Source organism: Fringilla coelebs (genome assembly GCF_963513975.1).
Source record: "Fringilla coelebs genome assembly, chromosome: 6".
Lineage (NCBI taxonomy): Eukaryota > Metazoa > Chordata > Aves > Passeriformes > Fringillidae > Fringilla > Fringilla coelebs.
In genome coordinates this window covers 5,707,278-5,735,210 of record NC_140034.1, presented here as the reverse complement: position 1 = coordinate 5,735,210, position 27,933 = coordinate 5,707,278, and the positions used below count along the sequence as shown (strand labels likewise).

Sequence of the window (27,933 nt, the reverse complement as noted above, 5' to 3'; positions counted from 1 at the left end):
AGTCTGATTTACAACATGAATTTATGGTTTGAAATCACGTTTACAGAAGTCTGTTTTACAAAAAAAGATCAGTTCCTGGGCTAGATGTTGTACTGCTGTAGTCACTCTCACCAACACATCACATTCCCTTCTTTAATTAAGGTTGAGGATGGATGTTAAGAAGGGTCACTGAGGTTGGGCTGCACTTTCATTTGCAGGATGAAAGGTGAACTCCACAGCTAGATGAGCAGTTTTACCACATATCATCAGTTGAGGCAGAATCCTTAAAGAAAAAAGAAGGAACCCTTTAAAGTCTGGAGTGCCCATCCTTGCGGCAGTTTCTGGATAATCCAGACTGAAAAGGGTAAAGACTTAAATCATTTCAGGAGTCTCTTTTCTCTCCCCTTTCAGAAACAGCTTTTAAAAAGTATCTAAACCCCACATATTCTTAATTAACAAAACATCAGAATCAAGAAATTTCAAAATATGACCGAGTGTTTCATCAATCCTGAAAATAAGATCCTAGGCATGTTACTCAAAAGCAATTCCAGAGCCTTTCTAGCTATTTCCTGAGTAGTCAGAAGTAAAACAAAATGGATACTCTCAGCTCACAGGCGTGAGAGAAGAGCAGGATGTGCTCATGTCATGTGTTATCACAATTATCATCTTTTGTCTTCTCAGCCCTCCCTCATTGCATGGGAAGATACAGACATCAACTGACACCCTGTTATAACTCAGAGCTATTTTAACACTTCTAATTTAAGGTTACAGAAGTGTAGTTTAGGCAACTGAAGGAAATTGTAATTTTAGAAGGTAATAAAACTGCAAGAGGAAATAAATGTATATAACAAAAAAAAAATATTGAAAGTAGAAGCATGCTGTGCTCCAAGTCATAATTGCACGGTCACACCACTTGGTATTTCAATCTATCCAATACCTGAGTATCCCAAAAATTCATTCCATTTATACTCACAGGCAACAGCAGATTTTGTATAACTACCACAAGCCTGACAAATGTTTAACCAAACCCTGGTTTAACCAGTATTTAATTTTACCAAGTGTTTTTTAATTCATTTGCCTTTGTGTCAGGCCTGTTTCCCTTTCCCTTGCTTAGACTGCTCTGTATTCAGCTTTCTCTACAGGCTCATCAGGTGGGCTCACAGGTTAACCATGAGCAAGTGGGGCCACAGCTCTGCAGCTGAAGTAACAGCTGAATCAGCAGCACAGGAATCAGGGCAAACTGCTCCTGTGCACCACCTTCGATGGTTTCAGCATCATCTGCTCCTTTTCCCTAAGCAATTAAGGGGCAGGATGGGCTTTTACAACAGCTCATCCTGGTGCTTCCACAGCTACACCTCTCCATCATTACTGAGGCTGCAGGAGGTAGAAATATTACTTCCCTTCAAAAGCACTGCCTTAGTGACTCCTTGGAGAGGAGAGAGGCTAATTAAGTCTCCAGCAATGCCACACATGATAATTTCTTAGCACTGAAGTTCTGCACCCTTCATTCAAACTTGCACACAGAATTCATTGCAAACCAGAGAGGAACAGTTGGCACGGAGGTGTAGTTAAAAAAACACAAACTGAAATTGCCCTTTGCAAAAGTACCACCTCCAGCTTTTCCTTCAAGACCAGAAGTAGCAAAGGAGAGCAATTATATGAAAGAGCAAAATGGTTGTTTCAAGAATGAAGAATAAAAGCAGCATGAGTAAAAATGCAGGAGCTGCTTGCCAACTATTCCATATGCAAATTTCTGTATCCCAGTTGCCAACATGATCACAAAGTTTGTGTACTGTACATTTGTAGAACAGCAACATACTACAGAATGCATTTTGAAGGTGAAGCATCCTCTTTCAGCCCCTATTTAGGAACTTTTATGCTAAAAATAGAACGAGGGCTGCCAAATAAAACTAGTGCACAGTTGTAAGGCCAAAGCACAATCTTCATGTCTGGCTACATTTCACTTCTGTCACATCCAAGCACGGAAGAAATTTCTGCTGATAGTTAAAGGATCAGTTTAACTGCTCTATGAGATACTGTATTTTCAGTGACAGAATGCTGTTTCTGCTGATCAAACTGCCACTGGAATCATGCTCGTTGTTCACTGTTTGGTTTTACTTCCTCTCAGCCTGACAGTGGATTTATGTCTCTTTCAGCACTGACATATAAGAACCCAAAGTGTTTGCTTGCTGTAAGATGCTCTATGCTTAAGAATAAAAGTGTTCACACAGTCCATTTGGTAAACTAATATATTCTTAACACATCCCTTTAACCTTTAGATATAACATTTTTCTTCTTGATATTTTAGGAAAAAATGTCTCCTATAAAGAAGGAGAAAAAAGCCCCCCATGACTCCTTCCACCATTTGGCAGCACTTGGAAACCCAAGCAGGACTGAAATAATGAAATTCCAGAGGACAAATGAATCAACCCTACTGGAGTTTTGAGATGATGATCAGCAGAAAACAATTACAAAACACAGTCCAAAAAGCACAACAGTGTTATTCCTTTCTTGGGGGAAAGGGTCTTTAACAGGAATTTGTAATATCTTTCTTTACAAAACAGCTCAAATAATTGGGGTGGGGAGAAAGAGAATGTAAGAGAAAAGATACTTACAGCATCATCATTCCTGTAGGGGTTCAGTCTGTTATACACAGCTTCAATCACACTCCGTCTAGAGCAAAGAAACAAAAACCCACAAGATTTTAAGGCTGTGTCTTTCTTTTTTTTCCCCCAAGTCAAATTCCCAATTTTAATTTAAATGCAAACTTTAGAAGATTCCAAATTCACAGAACCATTTTTACTGCAAGTTAGGACTTTAAAACTTAAAAAACCCCCAAACTTTAAAACCTTTAGGCTCAAGACAAACAAGGCTGAATATCCTTTGGAGTTCAGCAGAAGGGCACAACCTGACAGTCAGGTCTTCCCTTTGAAAAAGGGCAGCAGAAAAATCAGTGGACACTGAATGTCCTGGTCATTTGTGTGCCCAAAAACCACCGCAGTAGTGCCTCATGTATTATGGCATGTATTATGTATTACTTCCATAGGGGAACAGTGTTGCGTTATTTTCTGGACACAAAAAAATTACTTTCTGAGGTACATTTTTGTTTGTGTTATGTAAAATGTACCTTCCATGTGCAAACATGAAAAAAATAGTTGTAGAACAGTACTCTTCTACAATGACATGGCCAATACTCTCCTGCAATTATTTCTCAAAAAACCCAACAAAAGCAAACAAACAAAAACCCCCCAAAAACCAAAAAAGGCCCCCCACCCAAAACCAACAAAACAACAACAACAAGAAAAAAATTTGCATGTTTGTCTATTATATCTTCAGAATGATATCAATTTTGCCTGGTAAAAAAAAAATCTAAAAATTTATTCAAGCATTTTGACAGTTATGTCTTTTTAAAAAGGCCCTTGCTTAGCATATTTAAGCTAGCTTGAAATTAAACTTCATCTCTAGGATTCTTGACTTTTCTAAAAGTGATAGAAAACTGGTAAGAAATAGATTAATAAAATATGAATATGATAAAATATGAAAATTTGCAATCAACGTGCAAATGAGCAACATGACTTTTATTTCTTTCTTTTAACATAGGGTGAAAAACTGAATCAAAAAAACCCATGAAATCAGGTAATAAAAAAACCCCAAAAACCAAAACACAAGCAAGTGTGAGGCTGAAGGAAGAAGCTACCTATGCCTTTCCCAGTATGTAAGGAAAAAACTTTGAAGGGAGAACAGGAAGGAAAGAGGGAAGTAAAAACCAGAAATTACAGATTGGACTTTAAATGCAACTTTCTTTTGGATCCCCTTCTGCAGAACCAAGTAAGAGAAGTAGAAGATTGTGGTGCAAAACAAACTTCAAAGAGCAACCTTTAAACTGCTGATGAATGCATGCAGAGCAATCACAAAGGAGTGCAAGAGAAGAAAAAAAGCAGGTGAAAAGCTTTGTAATCATCCTGCAACACTGAAGAGTCAGGAACTACCATGTATAAACATCACAGTGAATGGTTATAGGGCATGAAAGAAAAGATTGGATTTAAAGCAAAATAAAATCAAGCAATTACACACAAGGTATATTACATATATGGATTGGAAAGTTTCCCATTTCTTTCAAGAAATAGGTATTTTGATTCTAAATACAGATAGGTTTCTTGGAAAGCATTATTTTCCTTCCAAATTGGCAAAGTGCTTTAAGTTACATAAAAATCCAATTAAATCAATATTTCTCTAAGTCCCTATTCAAACTAGCATCACCGAGACACAAAATCCTGCTGAAGTCACATCACTTCAGCATTTCTTCACAGCCATGATGCTACTTCCAGCCAAAGGAGATGAAGAAAAATCAATTTGTATGCTGCATTTCATGAGTAACTGACTCACTCATACTTCAACAGTACAGCAGCCCATCCTAAATAGAAGCTATTATACTTTAAATTGCCATCTCTTCTTCTCCTAGTCAAACAGTTCCTACAGGAACAATATTGTTTTCTAGAAGCCATCTTTACAGTTATCACTTTATTCAATTTATTTCTTCATAATTTATTCAATTTTTAAATTTATAATTTATTCAATTACATGCCTGAAGTCTTGATATTTTGGTGTAACAATACAAAAATCATACTCTGAGAGGTCAAAAATAGTCTGCATTACATGTGCCCAATCCTTTTAAACACAGCACAGACTCATGAGGAATCTTTTGAATCAAAAAGTACTTGGTTTGGGGTGCAAACAAAAAAAACAAAACATTGCTTCCTTCAAGACTGAATATCTGAGAAACCACAGAGCATCACCACTGAACCCTTCAAGGACAAAGTCAGCTATATAAAGCTACAAATTTAACTTCCCACTTTTCTTTTTTGATAGATTTCTATCTCACTTTCAGATTTGTCACAAGCAGAGAGGAACAAAAGCAAATTTTTAAGCAATTACAACATGGCTACAGACAAGAAAAGAAAGCTGCCAAGCAAAACATTTTATGCATATCACTTCTTGTTGAAATGTATAACACTTCAACCCAAGTAATTCAAGTCTGGGCATTATTTTCACGTGTTCAAATGTAACATCCCCCCAGAAACCCCAGTTAATTACAAAAAAAAGACACTCAGGCCACCCTTAAAAACTCCTCATTCCTTCCCAAAAACTACAGTTTGACATTTAATTTTTGCAATGATTCACAGTCAACTCCATTCTTAGGCTTGTCCTTTTCATCCAGAACAACTGAGTAATAAAAACTGGAGAACAGATCGTCACCTTTTGTCCTGTGCCCTTCCTCCCTCCCTGCCCCCCAACTTTTTTAAGAGTGGCCTTGCAGTCACAATGTGATTTCAATCAAGCCCCACATGTACACTGATGTGAACTCACTTGCTTGCCAACTCCCCCCCCGGCGGGAGGTTTGGGATGCTCTCAGTTGCTAACGTACGCATCACGTGGACTAAGTCTGGCACTCCTTCACCCTGCTTCTTTATGATCTCTGGGAATCAGAAGTACTTTTTTTGTAAGTGCAGTCCAAATTTAACTTCAAAAGATTGAAACACTCAGTTTTATAAAAAGGCAGCTTAACATTAAAAATAAATTTAAAAAAAAATAAATTAAAGCGATATACCGTACTCAACATGGTAATTGTTAACTTTGGTTCCTTAAGTAAAAACCTGTAACAGATTTGACACAGATTTACTGCTGTTCACATGCTGACTTGGTTTTAGAAATACACAGCTACCTAGTAACAGTGGGGAAAAAAAAATCTTTAATGGCTTTCCTGCTACACATTAGACAGAAGATGTAATATCTTCCCAAGGCATGGGGCAGATATTAACATCACCTTTATCACTGCAACACAAGATAAAATATTATTGCCATCACAGAAAACATAGTATTTCCAAGAAATAAAAGGTTAAACATGTCAGAAGTAATTCCTATGGCTGTATGTGTATTAACCAATATTTGTACCTCACTGCATTACAGCAACATGCAAATTTTAAGGACTATTACACATAAATTAAAAGCCAGGGAGATCACATCTAATTGACATCACATCCTCAACTCAGGAGATATTTAAATTCAGGGCAGAAACTTAAAGCTGATCCACTCCAGCTTCTGGGTGAAGAGAATCTGTATTGTAGCCACAGCTACATTTGTCAAGACATTAATCCTTTAACTTTATTCTTGGGCCTGGTTGGTTTGGGGTTTTTATTTTTTTTGTTTGTTTGTTTGTTTGTTTGTGTTTGCTTTTTTCACTTTTCTCCTCAAGTCAAAAGCACACAGTTTTATTTGAATTCAAGACATTCAAGATCATACCAGAAGAAGTATGAAAAGCCATTCCTTAAACAGGCATTTTATGAAATTTAAAGAACAAGAACATTTTTTAAAATGCATCTCATTCATTTCTCAGTAAACATGAGCTCTCAGAAGTTGCAAAACACGTGAATTATTACGACCTGGTGCTTTCATCCTCAAGTGAATACTGCAACATGCATACAATAATGTGTACATATGTGCACATCTATACATGCATGTAGGTACATGCACACTGTTCTTCATCTAATAAAGCATTTACACAGTTTGAAAGTAGCTGGAATTCATTAGTACCACTTCTGAAAAATACTCAAGCATTCAAATTTTGCCCTAAATTCCAGAAGAACATACCAAGTTTCCATTTTATAATTTGTAGATAAGGCACATTGAAAGCTTTTCAAACCAACATGTATCCAGTCCTTTTTAGTCAAAATAAACAAAACCTAAAAAACAATTGTGAATTACTTTTTGTGTATGTACTGGTTTTTCAGGGCAGTGTGTGTTTACAAAAAACCATCAGCTCTCTTTTGCAGTCAGGCTGTGTAAATTATTTGCAAGGTATAGTGGAAACACTGCCTAGTCCTCAACCATCATCAAACTCTGCAGCACAAAGCTTTAAGCTGTTTACTCCAAAACTTAAATTTTAAATACATGACACTGCACACCAGAGACACCTCAAAAACTTGCCATTTCCTCAAAATCTACAGCCAAAGTTCATTTTACCATCTTACATTTAGCAAAGAAATAATCTATGAATCTTAAATCTGAATAAGAAGCCAAGATCTCAGATTTGGTTTGCCAAGTTCCTTTATTGTGCAATTTTGAACATCTAGAATATGCTACATTGTGCTAGTTCTAAAGTTCTGCTGTACAAAAATAAGGAATTTATAGTTGACCTATACTACACAGTTTCACAACCTGTAACTGCAGTACATTTAACATACAGTCTCCACTAAATGAATACATTTATATTTTGATAAAACTATAGATACAGACTGAATGAACACTGAAGACACAACAAATGGAGTCGGTCTGCTAGCTGTGTTTAATTTATTGGCATTATCTTGTTTCAGTACACCTTTAACCCTCCCCCCAGTCTTTTAATTTACTTTTAAACCTTCTACACATTTTCATGGCATCAAGTACTGGAAAAATGTACTTACAACCCTAAAATAAAGGATTCAAAAATGGGAATTCCATACAAAGTTTAAGAAAAAGCCAGAACTTTGTTTATGTGAAAATTAGGGAAGGAACATATAACAGCTAACTCAAGGTTATTTATCTCTACATAGGTATAAATATTGCAGGGAATATCTATTACGAAATGGTTTAATGTAAAAAAAAAATGAGAACAGAAAAAAAAAGCTTAGACAAGTTTTTTTTTAGAGTCAACACATTGATAACACATATTAGTGCAAATAATAGCAACACATTTTGGAATGACTGATTACTTCTACCATGAAGTTCACATGATACTTTAGGAGTAACATTGATTTATTGCAAGTAATGGCACAATGATGCTTCTCCACACTTGCTGCTTCTTCCATTATTTGTTGCAGCTACAAATCTGGACCACAAACACATCAGGAGAGTCTTAAGTGATATGGTAAGTAGAAAAGTTTCTACATTTTTTAAAAATCTGAATCATCTCTCCTTATTCAAGATGACCATCATTATTGAATGCTATTCAGTCTTAAAATTTGCACTAGTTTTAAACAGTATAAAGGTATATTCTGGGCCAAGGGGATAAAAATACAACCAGAAAAAAAATGCAGATTTGAAAGGATCGACTCTCATTACCTGTTGGACTTCACTGAGTACTGAAGTGCATAAAAATATGTAATATGCATTTTGACCAAGTTTCCATTTTAATGACTTTTAAATTTAAATTGATATTACAGATTAGTAAGATCATTCTAAAAGTACTTTTTATATTTTTTAGTTCCTTCAGCCAAAAATCAGGCTTTTAAAGTTAAGCACTGCCATTCTTATAGTGTCCTAAGATAAGAGCAAGATTATTCACTGTAGTGTATAAAGTTTCAGATGCTGCAGCAGTCCTACCTTACTAGTCAATAAGGCATTATTCACTTACTTCAGAAACAATGCAATGGCACATGAATGAATTAATTTTATATTAAATAACAAAGTTATCAACTCCTGTTCTTGAAATTCTGCCTTGGTTCAGGCCTTTCAACTTTCCTCATGCATAAGTACTAAAAGGCCAAATTCTGCAAACAGCTGATACAAATCACTGCTGGGTTGAGTAGTGTTTACTAAATATTCATTAATTTAAATAATATTTTTGTGCAACAACAGACAAAAGATTGAGGATAACTCTAAAAATTAAACAAAGACCCTTGAGAGGAAGTACAATATATTTCCTCAAGTTGTTCAGACATCATCCCATTAAATTAGTATTAAAGTGCTTTATAACTACATACAGAATCCTTCTGCCTCTATGCAATTATCACACTTTGTTCATTCCTGCAAATTTCCTATTTGTATAAATGCAAAGTACCAGCAGCCAAATTCCTTATATGTACCATAACCACATGCAGGTCAAGTGTTTCTGTAAAGGCTGTTCCTTTGCAAAATGAAGCAGCTGTACAAAAATGCCAGTTTTCCTCACTGTAACATGCCTGGGGTATGATGAGGCCAGCTGAAGATGCAGCCTTGGCTTCATCATATTTTCATATTCTAGGTCACAGGTTTGTCTGAGCTCAGACACAATATCTAAGATAAGAAGGCAGCACTTGCCCAGATAAGGAGAGTTACCAGCCTGTGAATCAATGTGTGAATGTACAGCACACTTGTTCTTCAGCAGATCTGTGGGTGGGCACACAGTGAGCTCCTCACACGCCTGGTGCAAACCTGCTCCCTGCTCTGCTGACACTTCCCTCCTGCAGTGTGACTGCACTGGGACATTCCTGCCACGCTGCCAGGGAGATTCACACCAGCACTGACTGTGCACCAACCTCTCCTCTCAGGCAAGTGTGGGGATTAAAGAACAGAAATGTCTGCCTGGGCATTTGTTCAGGGGCAGAACAGATGCAGTTTGGTGAGAGCTGGCAAGTGAGGCCTTTGAAAAACGTGGTATTTTCTGCAGGAGCACCTACACAGGTTGTAAGTGCTTTTAAAATTGCACATGGATTTGTCTGAGTCCAAAATTCCCATGCAGGCAAGTTCTCTGTGAAATTTTTGGAGCTGCATGTGTTACCATCATGCAAGCTAAAGAGGAAAAAAGTGCATAATGTACTCCTCTAACTTACTAATCACTGCTACCATAGCTGTGGAGAACTCTGCCTATCGTGCCCTGTGTGCTATTAAGGATTCTTGGAAGTATACACACACATAACTAGACTTGGAACATATAGAGGAGTCCACTTCAAAAATAGACTTAACCTATGCAAATAATGCATACAGCATGTCTTAAATTTCAGAGACAAACTCCAAGATGTAGTTGGTTTTAAATATCAAAAGGCACTATAAATGCAGTTTTAATCAGAAATTATTTGAATCTACTTGATTTCAAATATCATTTTTATGTGATCCAAAAAGCCCCAGACTCGCAATTTGAATTTAAAGTTTAAGAACTCCTGAAATACAAATTTAAAGAAAAATTTTTAAGTTACTATCAGAGTAAGATGAGTTCCCAGCTTTTGTTTGTCATGAATGCTTAAAGATTAGCTTTGACAAATTTCTGATGTATTTTAAAATAAGTAAATATGAAAGCAGGTGCTTAAAGATTATAGCAATCGAGTTGTAACCCTACTATTACTGGATAATAAAATATTACAGCTAACTGATTTGTACTTAAGTATAAATGGCACTCAAATTACCATCTTCACAGACACTTTATAAGATATTCTGATTATTTTCTTTAACTCCATGTGACAGGAACCAGGATTCACTGGTCTGAAGTTAGTGCTGTCAACAGACTCAGGAAGAACACTGGGCATAAATGAATTCTCTGCCATCCTGAATAATTTTCAGGGCTACAGGCTGCTGCACTTTCATAGCAGAACTTTTTCAGGACATATATGAGTGCCTTTTTCAGAGGTACACAGGATGGCAAATGGCACTTGAAGGTCTATTAAAAAGCCTGTACGTGTTAAGGGTTTAATTGCTGGAAGGGGAAGGGGGCCAGGGGTCTGTTTAGAAACAAAGTTACTTATTTTTTTTTAAATGATCCACCTTCTACTCTGCTTTCCAGGTACTTGTCCAACTCTGCCTCTCTTTTCACCGCCTCTGGTGATACCTTTGGTGCATTCGGAAAACAGATCAATATCACACTCATGTTGTCTCGACTTCCCTGGTGGAAAAGAAAAAATGATTTGAGAAATGTATACACACCAGGCTAAACACACATCAAAGCATTTTAAATACAGAAATTCACAAATCACATGGTATCAGAATCCAGCTTTCACTGTTACGGAATAATATTATCTTTAATCTCCCTGTACCCCTTAGAGAATTCCAGGCCCATTCATTTGGTACAACTCTTCAGTCATTGCTTTCCACTTTTATGGTCTGAAGACTACATGAAACCAGTTATAGACACCCCACTGTCATCTAAAAACTGACATTAGTAATGAGTGATGTATAATTACAAAGTTGTGTTCCATCTTGTTTTAAGTGCCATCCAATCATTTTGGGAAAAGAGCTGAATGGGTGAACAAAACCATTACTGCTCAAAAGTACTAATCAGGAAGGTGCTAAATTCAGACAGTGCTTCCACTAAAAATCACAGCTATTAGGTTTTTGTTCTCCTTTTCATTTAAAACATGGAAAGTTGCAAGTGATAGAATTTGTTAGAAAACCAGCTGTAAGGTACCCAGATCTTCCCAAAAAATGTTCACATTTAATACTCCAAATAAAGGAGCCCCAATACTTGAATATTTAAAAATACAAACACATTCTGCTTATGCAAAGTAACTGGTTTACTTTCAATACCCCTGTGCTTTAGCCTACAAACATGCATCCACAGGCTTAACTTTTAACACTAATTAACTCCACTGATGTCAGCAGGATCAAGAACAAGCCAGTGTGCAAAACAACAGTATATGGGTATGGGGAGGTGCGGACAGTTGGCTCCTACAAAGCTTACAGCATCCACAAGCCACTGTTCCTTTCCTGGTATTTGCTTTTAGGATCACCAAAGAAAAATAGTAACCAAAAATATAACCATTATCAATCTGTCAAGGTGATGGAAAGCAATTACAATTTTCCAGATGGGAAACAATGATCCTGTTAACCATGTAGGAAGAGCAGAGATGTTGTCTTGTTTCTTTAGAAAAAAGTTGGCTTTTTGGCTCTATGACTTCCAGTTTGCCTTTGCAAAATAAGTCTTAAGCCATGAAACTCAGTAACTGCATCACACTGCAACTTATTAATACAAAGTAGAAGTTAATGCAGACAAAGTTACATAGTTTTGTCAAACCAAAGAGTCTCCATCTACTGCAGCTGGTTTCAGAGCCCTATCACACAACAGTGAATAAGAAATACAGTAATTAAACCAAAATAAAAACTAACTTAGGAAGTCAGGTCTTCAAAATATGAAGTCAAGGTTCACTGATTCTGCATTTATCTTGATATAAATATGACAGTAATGTTAATACTATGTGCCCAAGAAAGCAGGGGAAGATTAGGAAGGGGAAATACATTCTCTAGCCTGATTAAGTCTTAAGAGTTGAGGTTTTGTAAAGTACTTTATGAAACAGAAAAGGGCAGTTATTGTCTTTAGCTTGCCCATAAATTCCCATTAGCTTCTAGTTTTCCACTGATAACAGTGTACCCGTACATGATTATAACCTCTTAATTAACCAAAACCACCCAGAAAAACATTTCTGTTGTGTTTTCATTCCCCCTCTATCACCATTTTTGTAGGAAACATGGTCATCACTGTCAAAGTCATGTTCCATAAACCACTGAATATTTATAGACTGGAAGCAAAGTTATTATTAGATTGCTCATAAACTTCTAATAGGGAAAGCACAGTAAACTCCTTCTCTCAAGTCTGGCTACCTTGTACAAGCAGGTGTCAACTATCTCATTGCAAACTTTCTCAAGGTCATCAGTGACTTCAAGTCTGGATCTTACAAAGTCACACAGCTCTTCATTTCCCATAACATCCCAGATACCGTCGCAAGCCAGGATGATGAACTGATCATCTTCTTCTGATCTCTCAATTTCATAAACTTCAGGCTCGGGTGAGACCAGCTGTTCTGTAGGACCTTTCCCATGGACACATTTGTAATCAAAGTCCCCAAGTGCCCTTGAAACAGCAAGGGAGCCATTCACACGTTGAATCATGACGGAGCCACCTGCATTCTGTATACGCTCCTTCTCCAGCGGGTTACTTGGTTTGTGATCCTGTGTGAAGAAGTGAACCTTCCTGTTTCGACAGAGCAAACCTCTCGAGTCTCCACAGTTGATGAAGTACGTGTGTTGGGGAGAAATCATGACACCCACAGCTGTTGACCCACTTCTGTCTGCGCCATGCTTCTTCTCAGAGATGACTCTCATGTGTTCATCAATTTGCAGAAAACCTGTTCTGATGCCGCTCTTTACACTTTCCACAGATGGTGGCCCATCTGGCCCTTTAAAATCCTGGTTGCTAGTGATGTGATCTAATAAATGCTCACAGCAGTACTTGGCAACCTGGGATCCAGCGTGCCCATCATAGACAGCAAAAAACGACCATCCATCAAGTCCATTTGGCAAACCGATCACAGCCGTGTGTGCATCCTCCATCTCCACGCGCCAGCCCTGCATACTGCTCAGACCGTAACGCAGCCCATTCCCCTGCCCCTGGGCGTTATGCTTCTCCATCTTTGGCTTGTCTAAAAATGCTCCCATGGTGACCTTCCTTCAGTTCTACAAAGGAAAAGAAAGGATTATTAAGATATTTCTAAAGCATATTGTTTAAAAATCCTGTTGGAAGATATTATTAAATAATGGTACAAGTAATGTTAAGATGCCCAAAATACACAGCTATAAAGCTGATTTTTCTGTTTCTCCAGTCAAATTTGCATTGCTTTCATCTAATTTAAACAAGGACACTACTACTAGCTGAACTGCACTTTTCATATTTTTGTATTTTCAGCTGTTTTACTTGAAAAATTTATGTTCACTGTCATTCATGGTTCTGACAAAAGCCTTTAATAGAACTATGTATGAAACCAGTTTCAAAGAGGACTTGTTAACTGGCACACAGCTGAATGGCTGTTCCCTGCAACTACTGAGCCATGAAAGAGTTCAATGTTTCCAGGACACTGGCATTCCCTAGATCCCTACCTGCTGGCCACAAATTCCTGCTAACACTGCTTTTCTGGTAGTGATGGGGAAATGAAAGCAAACTGATTAGTTTGGTTTCTATTTTTAAGAAGGGGACTTCAGGGTTTTTTGGGTTCAGTCATTATTTGGCTTTTTTTAAACAGATAAATTATAAGAATGACCAAGAGGATGCCAGAGTCTGCATACAGGAAAAAGCAACACTGGATAAACTAGCAGCAGGACTGGGAAGGAACAGAGCAGCTGTCCCCTTAGGCAGCAGCAAGCCATTAGTTTGGCTCAGCCATCTTGTGAAAGCTCATCCTTAGATTTTTGGTTAAATTACGCAGCAGCTTCTCAGATGTCTGTGCTACAGATTTACTTAAAACCCTCATGTATTCATGCTTCACTGAAAGACAACTGCCCCTGACAAATCTGAGGAAATCTGTTTGGAAATAAAATCACATGTATTGTATATTCTTGTGTGAATCAAGATTCAAGCCAGACCTATACACTGCACACCCTCTCCTCCTTCACGTACTCCTTAGGATGTGATGCAGTGAATATTCATGCTTAAGAGAATAAGTGATATTTGCAGGCAGTGTAAACTGACTGGTTTATCTTCATGGTTTTCACACCCTAACCATCTAACCCACCCTTCTAATCCACATTGCTTTATTTGTGCATTCATTATTAAAAAATCATACAAAATAGGTCACACATTTTACATACTTGCAAATTATGCCTTGGGAAGCATCAAAGAGTCTGCAAATCACTGTTATACAATACAAAGTAATGGAACAAAACTATGAGCTTTTCTATTTGAAGACTGTAGACAAAAATTAGCTGTGAAAAGAACCTCAGAAACAGATTTTACCTGAGGCCCCAACTAACAGCTGCACTAGCAGAAAAATCAGTACACCAGAGGTTTCAGAAATGTTTAGCTTGACCATGGAATATATTTGACCAGTTTTCTAAGTGACAACATCACGTTTTTATGACATGCTTTTACTGCAATACAGCACCAGCCATTAGTGACAACATATAACCAACAAAGCTCTTCACACTGTCTCTTCCAGCCACTGTCAACCTTTCTGAAACATCTGTGTTAAAATAAACAGTCAAGAAATGTTTATATTTGATCTCACCACAACAGTGATTCAAATGTGAGGCATGGGGACTGGTTATGCACTCTTTGGCTCACATGCTTTGCTAACAAAAACAAAACACATACTTCAGCTGTAGGGGGATGGCAGCAGCAATTCACCTCTACTTCCCCTCACCCCAAACCCTGCTCTGGAGTTCTGCCTCTTCTCAAGTGAACACAAAATATTGATGCCCAAGCAAGCTGTAACTAACCAACAAAACAGAGTGTGCACCGTGTGTCTTGTGTCCCAAGCACATGCAGGAGGTTCACATTACTGCAGTTGCTAGGAAAAAAATACGACTTAAGACTTTTTTATCTTCACATGCAACTCTAGTGAAGTCAGAGTGATCAAAATAATTACAGAATGCTGCTATAAATCACGTGGGTACTTATTCTGCTGAATAACACTTTTTATTCATTCTATGATAGGAGTGGAGTTTAACACTAAATGTTCTCTTTCTTGAGGAGATCATTAAACAGAATGCAGATATTAAACTTTTTCACCTTAATTTAGAGCTCAAAAAACAGAAACTGCCCTGGCAAATATACTTTTGTGAGGTATTTGACATTATTCCTGTATTTAAATTAAAACAGGAAAACATTAAGAGCAGGGTACATTTACACTGACCACAAACCCTGTTGAAATCTGGACTAAAAGGGGCCATTTTTCTTCTAATCTCCCACCTTAGTATGCACACAACATTCAGGGCTCTGCTTTGTAAACTGTTTGTCCTGCTCAGTAGTTTATCATGCAAATTAGATATAAGTGAAGTTTTAACCACTACAGAACTGCCAGCACACCTTCTAAGTTCACAAATCACTCTCCATTTAAATACCAAATTGCCTTATCCCTTCCCAGAAGTAACCCTGAAAGCTGGTGTCTTTGAAGCGAAGCTTTGTAGGTGAGATGTTGATCCAGGATTCTTCAGCGGTGAGAGCTGCCCATCATGGATGAGAATACAGCTGGGCAAGAGGAAAACCATAGTGTGGCCATGGAACATTCCTTCAGAAGTTGCCCTCAGAAAGAAGTGATCCTCCTCTGAAAACTGCAATAACAGACTGCAGTTGTCTTCCCTGCCATATTCCAGCTAACCAGACTTTTACAGAATAGCAGTCTAAACCTGCAGGAGAATAAGCCAGGTTTTCAAAATCCTCACTGTATCTGCAGAAAAAGCATTGTTTACTTGAGGATAGGATGAATGTGTCATATCTTTAGGTTTTTTCCAGAATTCCAATTCTCAATCAGAAAAAAATCAGTCAGTTAAAACTGACCCATCTGTGAATTCTGATGAATTGGAGACTACCTGCTACTTCTTCCCCTTTATCCTTAATGCGTAATTAAAACCTTAAGAATTTCAAGGGTCTTAGCTATAAACAAAAAGAAACTTAGTTTTATGAGAAGGTATGGACACACACAGAGAAATGCTGACATAAGAAAGCCATGCCTCCTTCCTACTAAAAATACCTTTTAGACCTGTTTTTGAGTCCATATCTATGGAAACATCTTTCACACACCGGTGTCTACCTAAATTATGAGCACATTTGTTATTCTTTGATGAGGTGCTTTGTGCACTACAGTGACTGAGTTGGAATGACACCTTTGGTTAAGCACATAACTCTGTATGCAAATCTGATTAACCTATAGCAGTGCAAGTGCCCAAGTTACAGCATGACTTTGTTATGTAAAAACACAGACCCAGAAGAGACTGCATGCAATACATAAAACAGATCCTGAACATGGCTTAACTCAGCCTCTCTTCACATCTTTAGTCATCTTTCCTAAGAGGAGCCCTCATTTTATGATCTTTATTCTCCAAAGAAGTTTACTCTCTTAATCCAGTCACACATTTCTACAATCATGCCAGAAAACTGCAGTCTCATGGCAGGAGACAGAACCAGTCCTCTACCTGGAAGCCTCAACTGCTGGAAGGCTTGAATGATGCACACATGTAGTGAAGGAGACAGACATTCTTCCTATTAAAGGCAAAGTAAGAGAAAAGGCACTTTAATCATGAAGTTTAGTGGCAAAATACACCACCATTTTTTTTCCTTAAAGCAGGATCATTCTGAACAGTATAGTAAGGGTAGTGCCTTGTAAAAAGGTGCAACATTTTCTTCATAAATGGTGATTCTCACGCATCATCTGGTGCTACAACTGCACAGCCATCAGCCAAGCAAGCTTCAATTTTAATCTAAGATGATTCTTGGATCACCATTTCCAAATCAGTGACTTCCATGTGTTTTAGGTCCTAAAAGAGAAGAGCTTTCTGCAGTCAAAGTTTCTGAATTTTGGCTCTGAAGAAGAGAGAGGCACCTGAACAAAGCTAGATGTGAAAATGGACCCCTGTGAAATGAATGTGCAGGGGGTGCATCTCTGCATCTGCAAGTGCATTTTAACCACAATTTCTGAAGAAGTGATTTTGTGGAGGTCAGCCTCTCCAGCAAGTGCACAGAAAACTCTAGTTGCAGTTTGCAGGCAGAAAAGTAAGAATACTGTACACAACCTAGAAAAATCAACACAAATAACAAGGTCTTGGATAAAACACAAGAGTGCCAAAATTCAAAGGACTGCAGCACTAGAAACAAAACTAAAATAATGAATGGAGCATGCCAAAGAGTCAGTAGCTAAACTCCTTGAAAGTAGATGCAACTGGAGAACAGAGTGGCAAAGAAAACGGAGGGTAATTAGTATACCAGGCCATGGACAACCATGGACAACCACAGATACATCACTGGAATGCATGAAATCTCTTTGCCCCTTCATTTGTTCCTCAAATTGTGCTATCCAGGCAGCACAACTGTAATGCTTTCTGCTATACAGGAAAATAAATTTTACTGGTTTGCTATTTGCTTGTTCATTTGCCTGAAGGTTCAAATGAACATAAGCCCTAAATTGTTCACAAAGGACAGTGAATGCAATTCCACATACCCCTACAGAAATACAAATTTATTTCTCCAAGGAATTTGGACAAAGATTTGATCATTTTGTCCCAGAAAACTAACCACCCCCATCTGAAACTTTTACTTGAACAATATGTAAATTAATAATCCTTTTTAAACAATGTTCAAGCTGTATTCCTTCCACTAGGATAAGCTGCTTACATGAACCACACTGAAGTCACAGGCACTTGTTCTAACTAAGCTGAGAAATACCCCCACACTCCAATTTCCTGGAACAATTCCCTCAGTGACACTACATCCCGTGTGTTGTAATGAGGACCACAGAGAAAGATTACAACCTTTACTTGAACTACAGGACACAGAGCAAGTCACCAAATTATACAGACTGCTACTGACTAGAAAAAGGGTGTTTGTTCACTTCAACTGCAGCCTGATTCACAGTACTTTTCCCTCTGCCTTAAGCAGGCTGGATGCAGTAGCAGACAGCATGTAATTGTGCAAACGTGGAAACATTTTCAGAAGTTACAACCTCCTGAATGAAAAACTGACAGTACATATTGGATGCCCCAAATCAATTAATTTTAACAAACAACATGTCAGAGAACATCCCAGGGATCGGAAGAATGACTAAAATAAAACAGAACACGCAGATGAGGAGACATAATTACACCACAGTCATGGGCTGAATGAAGTCATGAAAAAGCTTCTTGCCAATGAAACGATTTAAAAGCTATTGGAGGCTATATGACTGAGTTCTGGCACTCATGCTTTGAAACATCAATAAAACACCAAAAATTACAGTTGATGTTTCTGAATGTGTACTTTCAGACACAGGAATACATGGCAGCTAGGAGACATGAACTGTTTATGTAAAAGAAGTAAAGGAAATAAAATACAGAACTGGGACTATTTCAATAAACATAGACTAACCCACCATTTCCCCACCAGAACATTTGTTTCTTGGGGATGCAACTCTAGTCTGTGTTCTACTTCAGTAAGACAACTGCAAAAGGAAGAACACCAACTACCCATATGGGTAAGAAAATTTCTAATAACATTAAGAACTTTTGGTTTAGAACAGATGTAGGAGGTATGGCTTGTGGCAGACTAAAAAAAAACTCCAAAAAACAAAACAACAGAGGAAGCAAGTTAATAACTTCATGTGTATGAAGGAAAATATGAACTGTTCCAAATTTCCCCAACTTACCCTCCCTCTCTTCCAGTAATTAATATGCAGCAGTGATAGCTATTACAGCTTCACAGCACAGCAGAAAACACTAAACCACTGCACCTCTCATACAAACACCTATGAGCTCTGATCTCTTAATAGCTGGTCGACAGGCACTGCCATTTCACTGAGCTAAGTTGTCTGGAGAGTTATTTTTTTAAACATAACTTCTGCTTAAAATCCCTTCTCCTTGCTAGGAGCTGACAGCCTTTCCAGATGCCTCCCTGTACTAAGCAGCAAAATATTTTATCCCACGTGGTGTGTATGGCAGGGCAGGTAGGATTTAGGAGAGGATTATTAAAGCCTTCTGGAACACAGAAGGTAACCATTTCTAAGTTAACACCCTCCCTCCAACAACATGTTTCAGCTTCTTCTTAAAACATTATTTTCTGCTCCTACCTACCTTTCCTGCAGACAACTAAACCTGTTCCAAGGTTAAATGAGAAGCTTCTCAATATGAGTGTATTTTGGCTGAGGTTCAAACTCTCTCCAGCAGAGATGTGTGTCATTTGATTTTTGCAAAAGGAAGCCCTGGACATTGGAATAGATAATTCACCTCTAACAAATTGTTCCTTCAGAAGTTTGAAAGATGGTGATGTAATTTCAATAATTCTTTATGGAGTTAGTTTTGCCATCTGGACAGTTATGGAAGAAAGTAAGTTCTTTCGAGAATCACCAAGAGCACTGCTGGGAATGAAAAATCACTACATTGATTCTGAGGGGAGATAGAACTTGCATCCAGGAGTGCCCGTCACTCACCAGGATCCTAACATGACTGGCACCCTCAAAACATGATTAAGTGAGTATTTCTTGGCCCAGACAGAATTCTTGCTTCTTTCTAAATTAAATATCTGTACTACAAATTAGAAGTGGGAAGGCATAAGAGAAAAAATCACAGCAGCATCAAAGTATGAGCAGCCCAATCACTATGAAAAACTATGTAGACATCCAAAATGGAACTAAGAACTATGAAAATCAATGAGGTAGCTTTGCATAAATTCATTTGCTGCTGTCTGAACAGCATGAGAATGAAAACGCCAAGGTCCTTGCTTGAAAGCATTAATAAGCAGAAAACATGTCCGTGCTGCTGCTGAGTTCAGCACCTTTCAGTTTATACTTCATTTTCCAAAGATTTCTTACTTAGAAGTGTTGGAAAATAAACAAAAAGACGCCCATTTTAGACAAAAAGCTTAGACAACTGCTTTGTTAACAGTGCAGAAATTCCTGCAGGCTCCAGCCAAAATTCAGAGCCCCACTGAAACAACAGAAAAAAAGAACTGGAAGATTCAAGGAAGCTGCAGTCTGTGTAGACAGAATTTGGAAGAAAGAAAGGCCTTGCTTCAGTTTAAGTATCAATGAGACGCAGTAAGACTCAAATTTTTTGAAAGAGCAAGGCAAACAAGTGAATTTAAGGATTCCAACCAAGCTGCTCATGACAGAAGGAGTACACAGTGCTACACAGCCCTTCCAACAGAACTCCACACAGCAACAGTTTCACCACAAAGAAAACATGGGTGAAAAGGAAACAGAAAGAGACAACCCAGAAGAATGGAGCTATAGTAAGTCATGAAAGCTGAATTACAATTTTTTCCAGTATTTGTAATACCACGAGTGCTCTGCCACTGTCATTTCTCATCACTGCAGATCATTTCCCCACTCCTAAACATTGTGGGCCTAAGTGAAAATTCCTACTTGAGTACAAGCCACTCAGAGTACAAGAATTTAACAAATCTGAACATATCAAATTATTCAAATAATAGCTAAAATCCTTCTTTTCTCGAAATTGTTTTTTTTTCATCTCTTATTTACAACTTGAAGCCTCAATATATTCATTCATTATCAGTTTTACCACTCAAACAATACCTGCCACAAAAAAAAAACTTAAAGATTCACAGAGGAATGGTTTTTTTTGAGGAAGGCTCACATAATTCCATTGCCATTTCTGTGTCAAAGGAAAAAAACAAACCTAACCAAACAGAAAGCATTTACTTTTTTTTATCAAGTTCAGCTAAATCTATTCAGAAAAATCAAGACAACTGAGGAGTCCTAGCCCATCCTGCCCCTACCCAAAACAGTGAAGATATTGGGTAAAGAGCCTCTAGAGCAGAATGGGTTTTGTCCACGACTGTTCTGGTTGTTCAAATGCACCTGAAGTCAATCCACTGCCACTTTGTCAGTGTTTTAGCTAAGTGTTAAAATAAGCCAGGAAAAAGATGCTCCATGGAAAAAGGTCCCAATGGGATTATTTGCTGAGACTCCAAAAACAAAGGGAGGCTCGAATAACAATAATTTAAAAATCAACAAAACAGCAACTGTATAAATTGAACTATTCCTGAAATATGGGAGAAAAATTATACTCACACAGTTACTCAGTTCAGGAAACTGCCATTTATTTTTACAGTTTATATTGTTTGTTGCCTGTGGCAATATGTACAAATTCTTACAGAACCCCACCATCCCTCTGCTGTATGGTTTCACTGATAACCTCACCACAAACATCTTCACAATTTAGTTAATACAGTCCTAAGTAGTTCAAGAAAACTGAACACATGGAATCATTTCTCTATCTGCTCCTTAATTTTTCCTCTCTGTGTTTCTAGTTGCTCACCAATGTCACTGCTCCTTTTAAAAACTAATTATTTCAAGCTTTCAAACTTCAGATCTTCCTAACTTCAACAAGAAGCTCCAGCCAATTGTTTATGGTTTGTCTTATGAGCAATTTATTTTAACAATATGGCTGCATGAAGCCCAAGTGAAAATAAAGTTTATACAGTCAGATCTTGGGAGCAAAATAAAAATAAACTATTTTGAGAAAACACAACCAGTATGCGTGTGCCCAATAATTAGAAGATGATGTTTGCACGGAGGCCCCAAAACTTCCTGTTTAGTCAAGCACTCAATATTATGAAATAATACATCAGCAATTTCCCAGACCCTTCACTTCACATGAAAACATTTGTGGGGTTCTAATCTCAACAACATTAACACTATTCTGGTTAGGATATAGGAAAAGCAGCATACAGGAGAGATTTGAAATCTGATGACTACACACGGGAATAAAATGGCAATAAAATAGGAAATGTTCTGAAGTTACAGCTGGAACCTGGCTTTGCTTGCAAGGAAATGACATAAAAAACTATGCCAGAAGCACATTAAGACCTGGAAGTTAAATCCTCAAAGCTTAGGAAAAGCTAGAGTTTGCTCATTTGTACACACACAGAGCTTTTATTTACAAAGCTATTTTGCCCTCACGTCCCCAGCATTCCTATCTCATTAAATGAACAAGGACAGAGGATGACTGCTGCAATAATACAGATTTTTCACCCAAGCCTACATAAAAATATAAAAAAGAAACCAATGAAAAAACCAGCCCTTGTTCTTAGCCTTTTATGCAGAGAGAAGCTTTCAGGACAGAAGGCTTTCCTCTGAGGGCACACTGATTGGCAAGTTCACTTCTATCACTACCAGCAGAGCTGATTTGCCCATGATAAACAAGGCAATAAAGGTGCTCCTCTCACTCCAAACCAAAGTTCATGACAGCTCTAAACATTCTGGTCACTTAATGAGGACATTGTCAAATTCATCTGTTCTTCAAAAATCAAAGCAGTGCTAATGCCAGCATTTCCTAAGCTTACAGGGCCTTGCTCTGCAGCCTCACAATGGTTTTTTACAGAGAGCAGCAGCAGTTGATTTTTAACAAGGGTCTGTCCAAATACTTACTGTAATTGACTGAGGGAACTAGAAAATTATTTACTGACAGCAACTGATTCTTTCTTCATTATATTTTCCTACAATTTAATGCTAGCTGCTTAACCGCCCACGTTTTTCCACATTCTGCACTCCTTTCCAAAGACTGGGTTTTACTCAACAGCTGGAGAATTCCTTAAACTCATCCTCAAACACAAAGAGCTCAGGCACAGTTTACACAGTTCTCGTGGCTACTGCATTTTAGAGCATTTCCAAGGAAAAAATACCAGAGAACTTAATGGACAAATAGCTATGATATATGGTCAGGAAGAATACAGGCTGCCATTTGAATTTCAGATGACAAGGACAGTTGGCAGTAAAAATGAATTGCACACATAGATACAGAAAATCCTTCAAGTTACAGCTGAGACCCAAACATGAGAGCACATTTCATTCTCTAGGTCACAATCCAGCAAGGCATTGAAGATGAGAGCAACATCACAAATCTAAGTAGTCCCACATAATTCAGCTGCACGTGGCATATCACCACAAGCACACTGAAGTGCTTTGCTTTATTTAAACTGCAGCTATCAAAATACAAGTCATGTTACACTTGAGTATGTTTGGTTTGTAAATTATTATCTTAGAAGATTTTAGAGACCTTTTTATCTACTAAAATATTCTTACTTTTGAGAACTAACCTGTTAGCAATGAAGAGGCAAATGCACTTTTTCCTCTCTGTAAACTGCATTTCTCTACATTTCAATATTGAAACGTGGTTAGCCAGTTTTGCTTTTTCCTTCCTGGCACTCTTAGGTGCTCTTTTGATACATATAGATACATACTGCTATAAAGTTTTACATTCTAAACAGTAGAAGTGTACTTCATTGCAACTCTGTCAGTGAAAGAAGTTTTTATTCTGTTGTTTTAGTCACATATAAACACCTTTCGAGAAGAGCTGTTAAAAAAATCTGAGCCACTGTTTTATGTATTTATAAACACTGTTCTGTAGACTCCAACAGGCAGCTGAAATATCCATTAGTGAATTGTACTTGTATTTGTGTTTAAACACAAACAAAATAAGTAAGAAAAAAGATAGCAACTTCACAGAAATCTGTAACTCAGTTTGTGGTTTAACACAGACCAGAGTTTAGCACACAAATATAGAAAAGCAGACCTTGCAGCAGTAGCTTAACACCAGTAACACCCAGTGGTTACTGCCTCTACCCAGGAACAAAAATCAGCCTATTCACTCCCATGGTATCACCCTTGCTTTCTCCTCCTGTTCTGATTACAATTCCCTTGGCCTAAACATTCCTCCCAGTTTTAAGAGTCAAGTGATTTACTCTAGAAATATTAAATCTTATTAAATGCTAAATTGTTCCTTCACAGACAGAGAGCAACATAAAGAAGCTCCAAGCAGGAAATGTTATCTCCACTGTGATCTGAATCACATCATGGCTCAAATGTATGAATCCTCCCTTAAAAATATTTTTTAGCACTGGTGAATGGAATGTACATAAAATGCCATAAAATGTACATTTATGCACGTTCTCTGGATCTTCTAAATATCCTAAGAACACTGTCATTTTTTCAGGGATTACATACTGTATACACAGACTTGATACTTTACATTTGCCATTCATTCAACGAAGAGGATTGTAGTTAAGCATGTGTAAATGTTACAGAAGTTGATTTCTTATCCTACTATTCTAAACTGAAATTTGGATCATGTGATTAAAACTACAGAGATCAGTAAGAGTTCAGCAATTAAGTATTAGCCAAAAAGAGATTCATTTCAAAAAGAACAAATGAGACTACAAGTTGCATCATTTAGAATGAAACAGACGATACATCAATTTTTTAAATAAAATACTAAAAGTCAAGTATGATTTACGAGAAAAGAGGAGCAAAAATGACAAAGATCCACATGCCATAGTAAGAATAAATGCAGTTTGGCTCAGGTTTAACTATGATAAACCACTATTGTCTTGACTTCAAACATTGCTACTATTCAAGTCCTTAAAATGTCTCTGGGTTGCAGAGGCCAAATGAAAACAGTTATTTTACACTACTTCCCATTCTAAACCTTGTTTATTTATTAGCACAACCTGCATCATTCCAGTACTTAATTGCAATGCCGTTCTGCTTAGCTAATTACGTAACATTTTGTACATCAGAATTGATCTGAACACATAAAAATTAAGCCAGTAGCAATGTCAACATTTTAGTAAGAAACAGCTATTCTTAAATTATTTATATTTAGGTCATCTTGTAAAAGCAGCTGCTTTAGATTCTCTAGTTCCACTAAAAAAAAGTGCAATAAGATCTCTTATTGACAGCTGCATTCAAAAACATACCAGTTACATAAGTTTGCAAATTATACTGTGCCAGAGTTAAATATCTAAGCATTTTAACGACAGTTCTCAAAATGCAATCTCAGCAAGAATGACTCAACTCCACTGTATAAGCTGCACTCCAGATAAGAAGCAACCAGCTCGATTTTATAGGAAAAAAAAAAACAACCAAACCCAACTTTTTAGTATTCTGCTTTAATTCAAATTGCCCTGAGTGAGTTCTGCTTGTTTGGACCTGCAAGCTTCGCCAGTCATTTGGCATTTCCATCTCTCCTAGCTTTCAACAAAAGGATCCCAAGCATACCTAGAGACAGTTAAGGAAATACTTGGAAAACAGGAATTGTTTTCTACTGTACCTCCAGGGGAGAGATTTACTTGACATCCACCAAGCAGAGGAATAGACCTGTAAACCAGAGCTAGGCCTTACTTGTATATGAGAAAACACAGCTATGCCAGAGGAGAGCAAGAGGAAAGATAAACTCTCTCCATGTTTATCCGAGGACTTTAACAAAGATCTCTGTGAGGAAAATATTAATAACTGGCATGATGCATCAGCAAATCTTTTAGCCCATCCCATATAAAAAAGGGAGACCCAGAAAGGCCTGGAGTGAAAACTTTAGGAGCAGCTAATTCTGGTGCACCAATGCAAGCTGTTGTCCTTTAACACCTTCCCTTTGAACACTGCCGTGATTGGACAGGTACAGTGCAAAACTTCCCTGGCCCACGTTTTCTCTGATGTTATTCACAGAAGAAACTATGAATAGCAACAGATGGGAAGCTATCAGAGAAGAAATTGCAAAAGAATTGACCAAATTCTTGGGCATTTGGCAACTCACTCAGGGTCCTGAGTAAGAGAAGCCATCCAGCCTTAATTCCACCAGTACTTCACAAAACCTGCTTCAGCCACCTTATCACTGATTCAGCTCAGGAAAGTGCTACAAGCGCTCATATTTGGAAATTAATTTCTTAGAATCACAAGAGTTAGAACTTCTACTTCGTAAATTGATTCTGCTTACTGTGATACTAAATATCACAATCTAAGGAAAATATATCACCTTCCTTCTTTCTAGCTACTGCTATCATGACCTAAAACTGCCTTCTGCTTAACAAAATAATAATAAAAATAAAAATCTCCTTTGGATGAAATACCTTAAGGACCTTTAATGTTACCACAGAGGCCACCCCAGTGCACAGCACTTTTCCATTTGACAGAAGATACAGCTTCAAAAAATTTCGTTTTTCCCAAGTGCTGCTGTAAACTTAAACATTAGCTCTGTACCCACAAAATTTTGCCATCCACATAGCAACACTAAGAAATATTTTAATCGTACCAAATAAATACAAACACATATCGAACAGATGTCTGCAAAATCAATTCTCCTGAAACTGTCAACCTCTAGCTGTTGTATCACAGCTACCAGAACACAATTTAACGTAACAAAAAGGTTAGACCTATGCTCAGAACCTCTGGTATTTCACAAGCAAGCCCAATTACCCAGCACATCACCGCACAACTTTCTCACCGAGGACAGCATTTCCTTCCACGGACTTTCACCACGCACGTCGTGACGGATCACAGATCGTCAGCGCAACCTTTGCTCACGACATTGTTTTCAAAGGCACCGAAATCTCTCACAAACTTTAAACGCCCGAAAGGCGTTGGCGAGGGAAAGCCGCCCGCTGCCTCACAATGTCACTATTTGGGGAGCGCTGGATGCTCCGACCCTCGCCAGGGTGGGGTGCTTTATAAATAGATGCGTGTTGTTGTTTTTTCTTTTTTTTTTTTTTTTTTTTTTTTTTTACTTTCCCCCCCCAGTCAGTGCCGTGCCCCGAGCGTCAGGGAGGCTGTTTATAGCCTTTATTAAATGAACTCTGGGCGAGGAAAGGAGGGGGCAGGGAGAAAGGGAAAGCTGCTGCTCCTACCTGAGCCAGGCCCAGACCCCGCTGCTCACCCTCCTCTCGCCGTGCCCAGGGGGCTGCGGGGACACCCCCACCCTCAGCGGGCGCCTGCAATGCAGGGGCTGCGCAGGGGTCTCCCGGCAGCGGCATCCCAGCGGGATCGCTCCCCCCGTCCCCTTCCCCATCCATCTCCTTCCCTCCCTCCCTGCGGCCGCCCGACCCGCTCCCAGCTGTGCCGCCGGGGATGGCGCCGAGCTCCCGCGCTCTCCGCGCTCCGCCGCCCCCGGTTGTTTACAGGCCCCGGGGCCCCGCAGCGCCCCGGCCCCGCCGCCCCCTCACCCCGCCCCGGCCCCGCACTGCGCAGCGCCACTTACCCCCCCGGCCGCGGCGTCGGCGCCGGCTGTGCGGGCAGGGCCGCGCTCCCGGCGGTGCGCGGGGGAGAAGGGGAAGGAGGGGGGGACAAGGAGGAGGAGGAGAAGGAGGGGGGCACCCGGCTGGCGGCCTCGCCTCAGCTCATTCACAGGGCGGCTCTGTGCCCAGGGGGAGCCCAGCGCTCATCTCGCCCCCGCCGCCGCCGCCGGCCCCCCCCCCGTCCCCGTCCCCCGCCGGAGCTGCTCCGCGCCCACCCGCGCAGCGCCGCGCGGAGCGCCGGCCGCGGACGGACGGACGGACGGGCGGACACACGGACACACTCGCACTGCGCTGCCGCCGCCGCCCCTCTGCGCAGGCGCGCACGCCGCAGGGGAGGGGAGGCGGGAGCGCGCGCGCGCGCCCCCGCGCCCTTTCCCTCCTCGCCGCTCCCCTCCCCCGTTAAAAAAAAAAAAATTAAAAAATCAAATAATTAAAACACCCAAAGAAGCGTCAAATGGAGCTTTTCAGATTAAAAAAAGAGAGAGTAAAAAAAAAAATAAGGCGGAAAAAAAAAAAAGCAGCACCCCGGCAGGGTACCCGGATGTCGGTCGGACGGAGCAGGGCCGTTACGGGTATTACATCACCCTCCGCCCCGGGTCCCGCGCCGCGCCGCGCGGGGCGGTGACGTCATCGGCCCAGCCCCTGCCCCTGAGGGGGAGAGGCTGGCGCGAGAGCCGGGGCGGGAGTTCCCCATCCCGATCCAAATCCCGATCCCAGTCGCGATCCAAATCTCGATCCACGTCCCGATCCACATC

At 39.2% G+C, this 27,933-nt stretch overlaps 1 protein-coding gene across 1 annotated transcript; it reads right to left on the bottom strand.

Moving 5' to 3' along the window:
* Positions 1–123: 123 nt before the first annotated feature.
* On the bottom strand, positions 124–27,933 carry PPM1A (protein phosphatase, Mg2+/Mn2+ dependent 1A). The gene is made up of 6 exons (XM_084208146.1): positions 27,142–27,933; positions 12,301–13,152; positions 10,471–10,588; positions 5,347–5,455; positions 2,595–2,652; positions 124–262 (listed from the first exon to the last, which is right to left on the bottom strand). The coding sequence occupies exons 2-6, from the start codon at positions 13,132–13,134 to the stop codon at positions 233–235; spliced, it is 1,149 nt and encodes a 382-aa protein (XP_084064272.1). The 5' UTR covers positions 13,135–13,152; positions 27,142–27,933; the 3' UTR covers positions 124–232.

Bases quoted from the DNA above. Each gene is read 5' to 3' on its own strand.
- PPM1A (XM_084208146.1), bottom strand. From the start codon at position 13,134: ATGGGAGCATTTTTAGACAAGCCAAAGATGGAGAAGCATAACGCCCAG. The intron at 2,653-5,346 runs GTGAGTTCACAT...TCTTTGCTCTAG, and splicing joins GGGGGGGAGTTGGCAAGCAA to ACGGAGTGTGATTGAAGCTG. The intron at 263-2,594 runs GTAAGTATCTTT...TTTTTCTTTAAG, and splicing joins CCTACAGGAATGATGATGCT to GATTCTGCCTCAACTGATGA.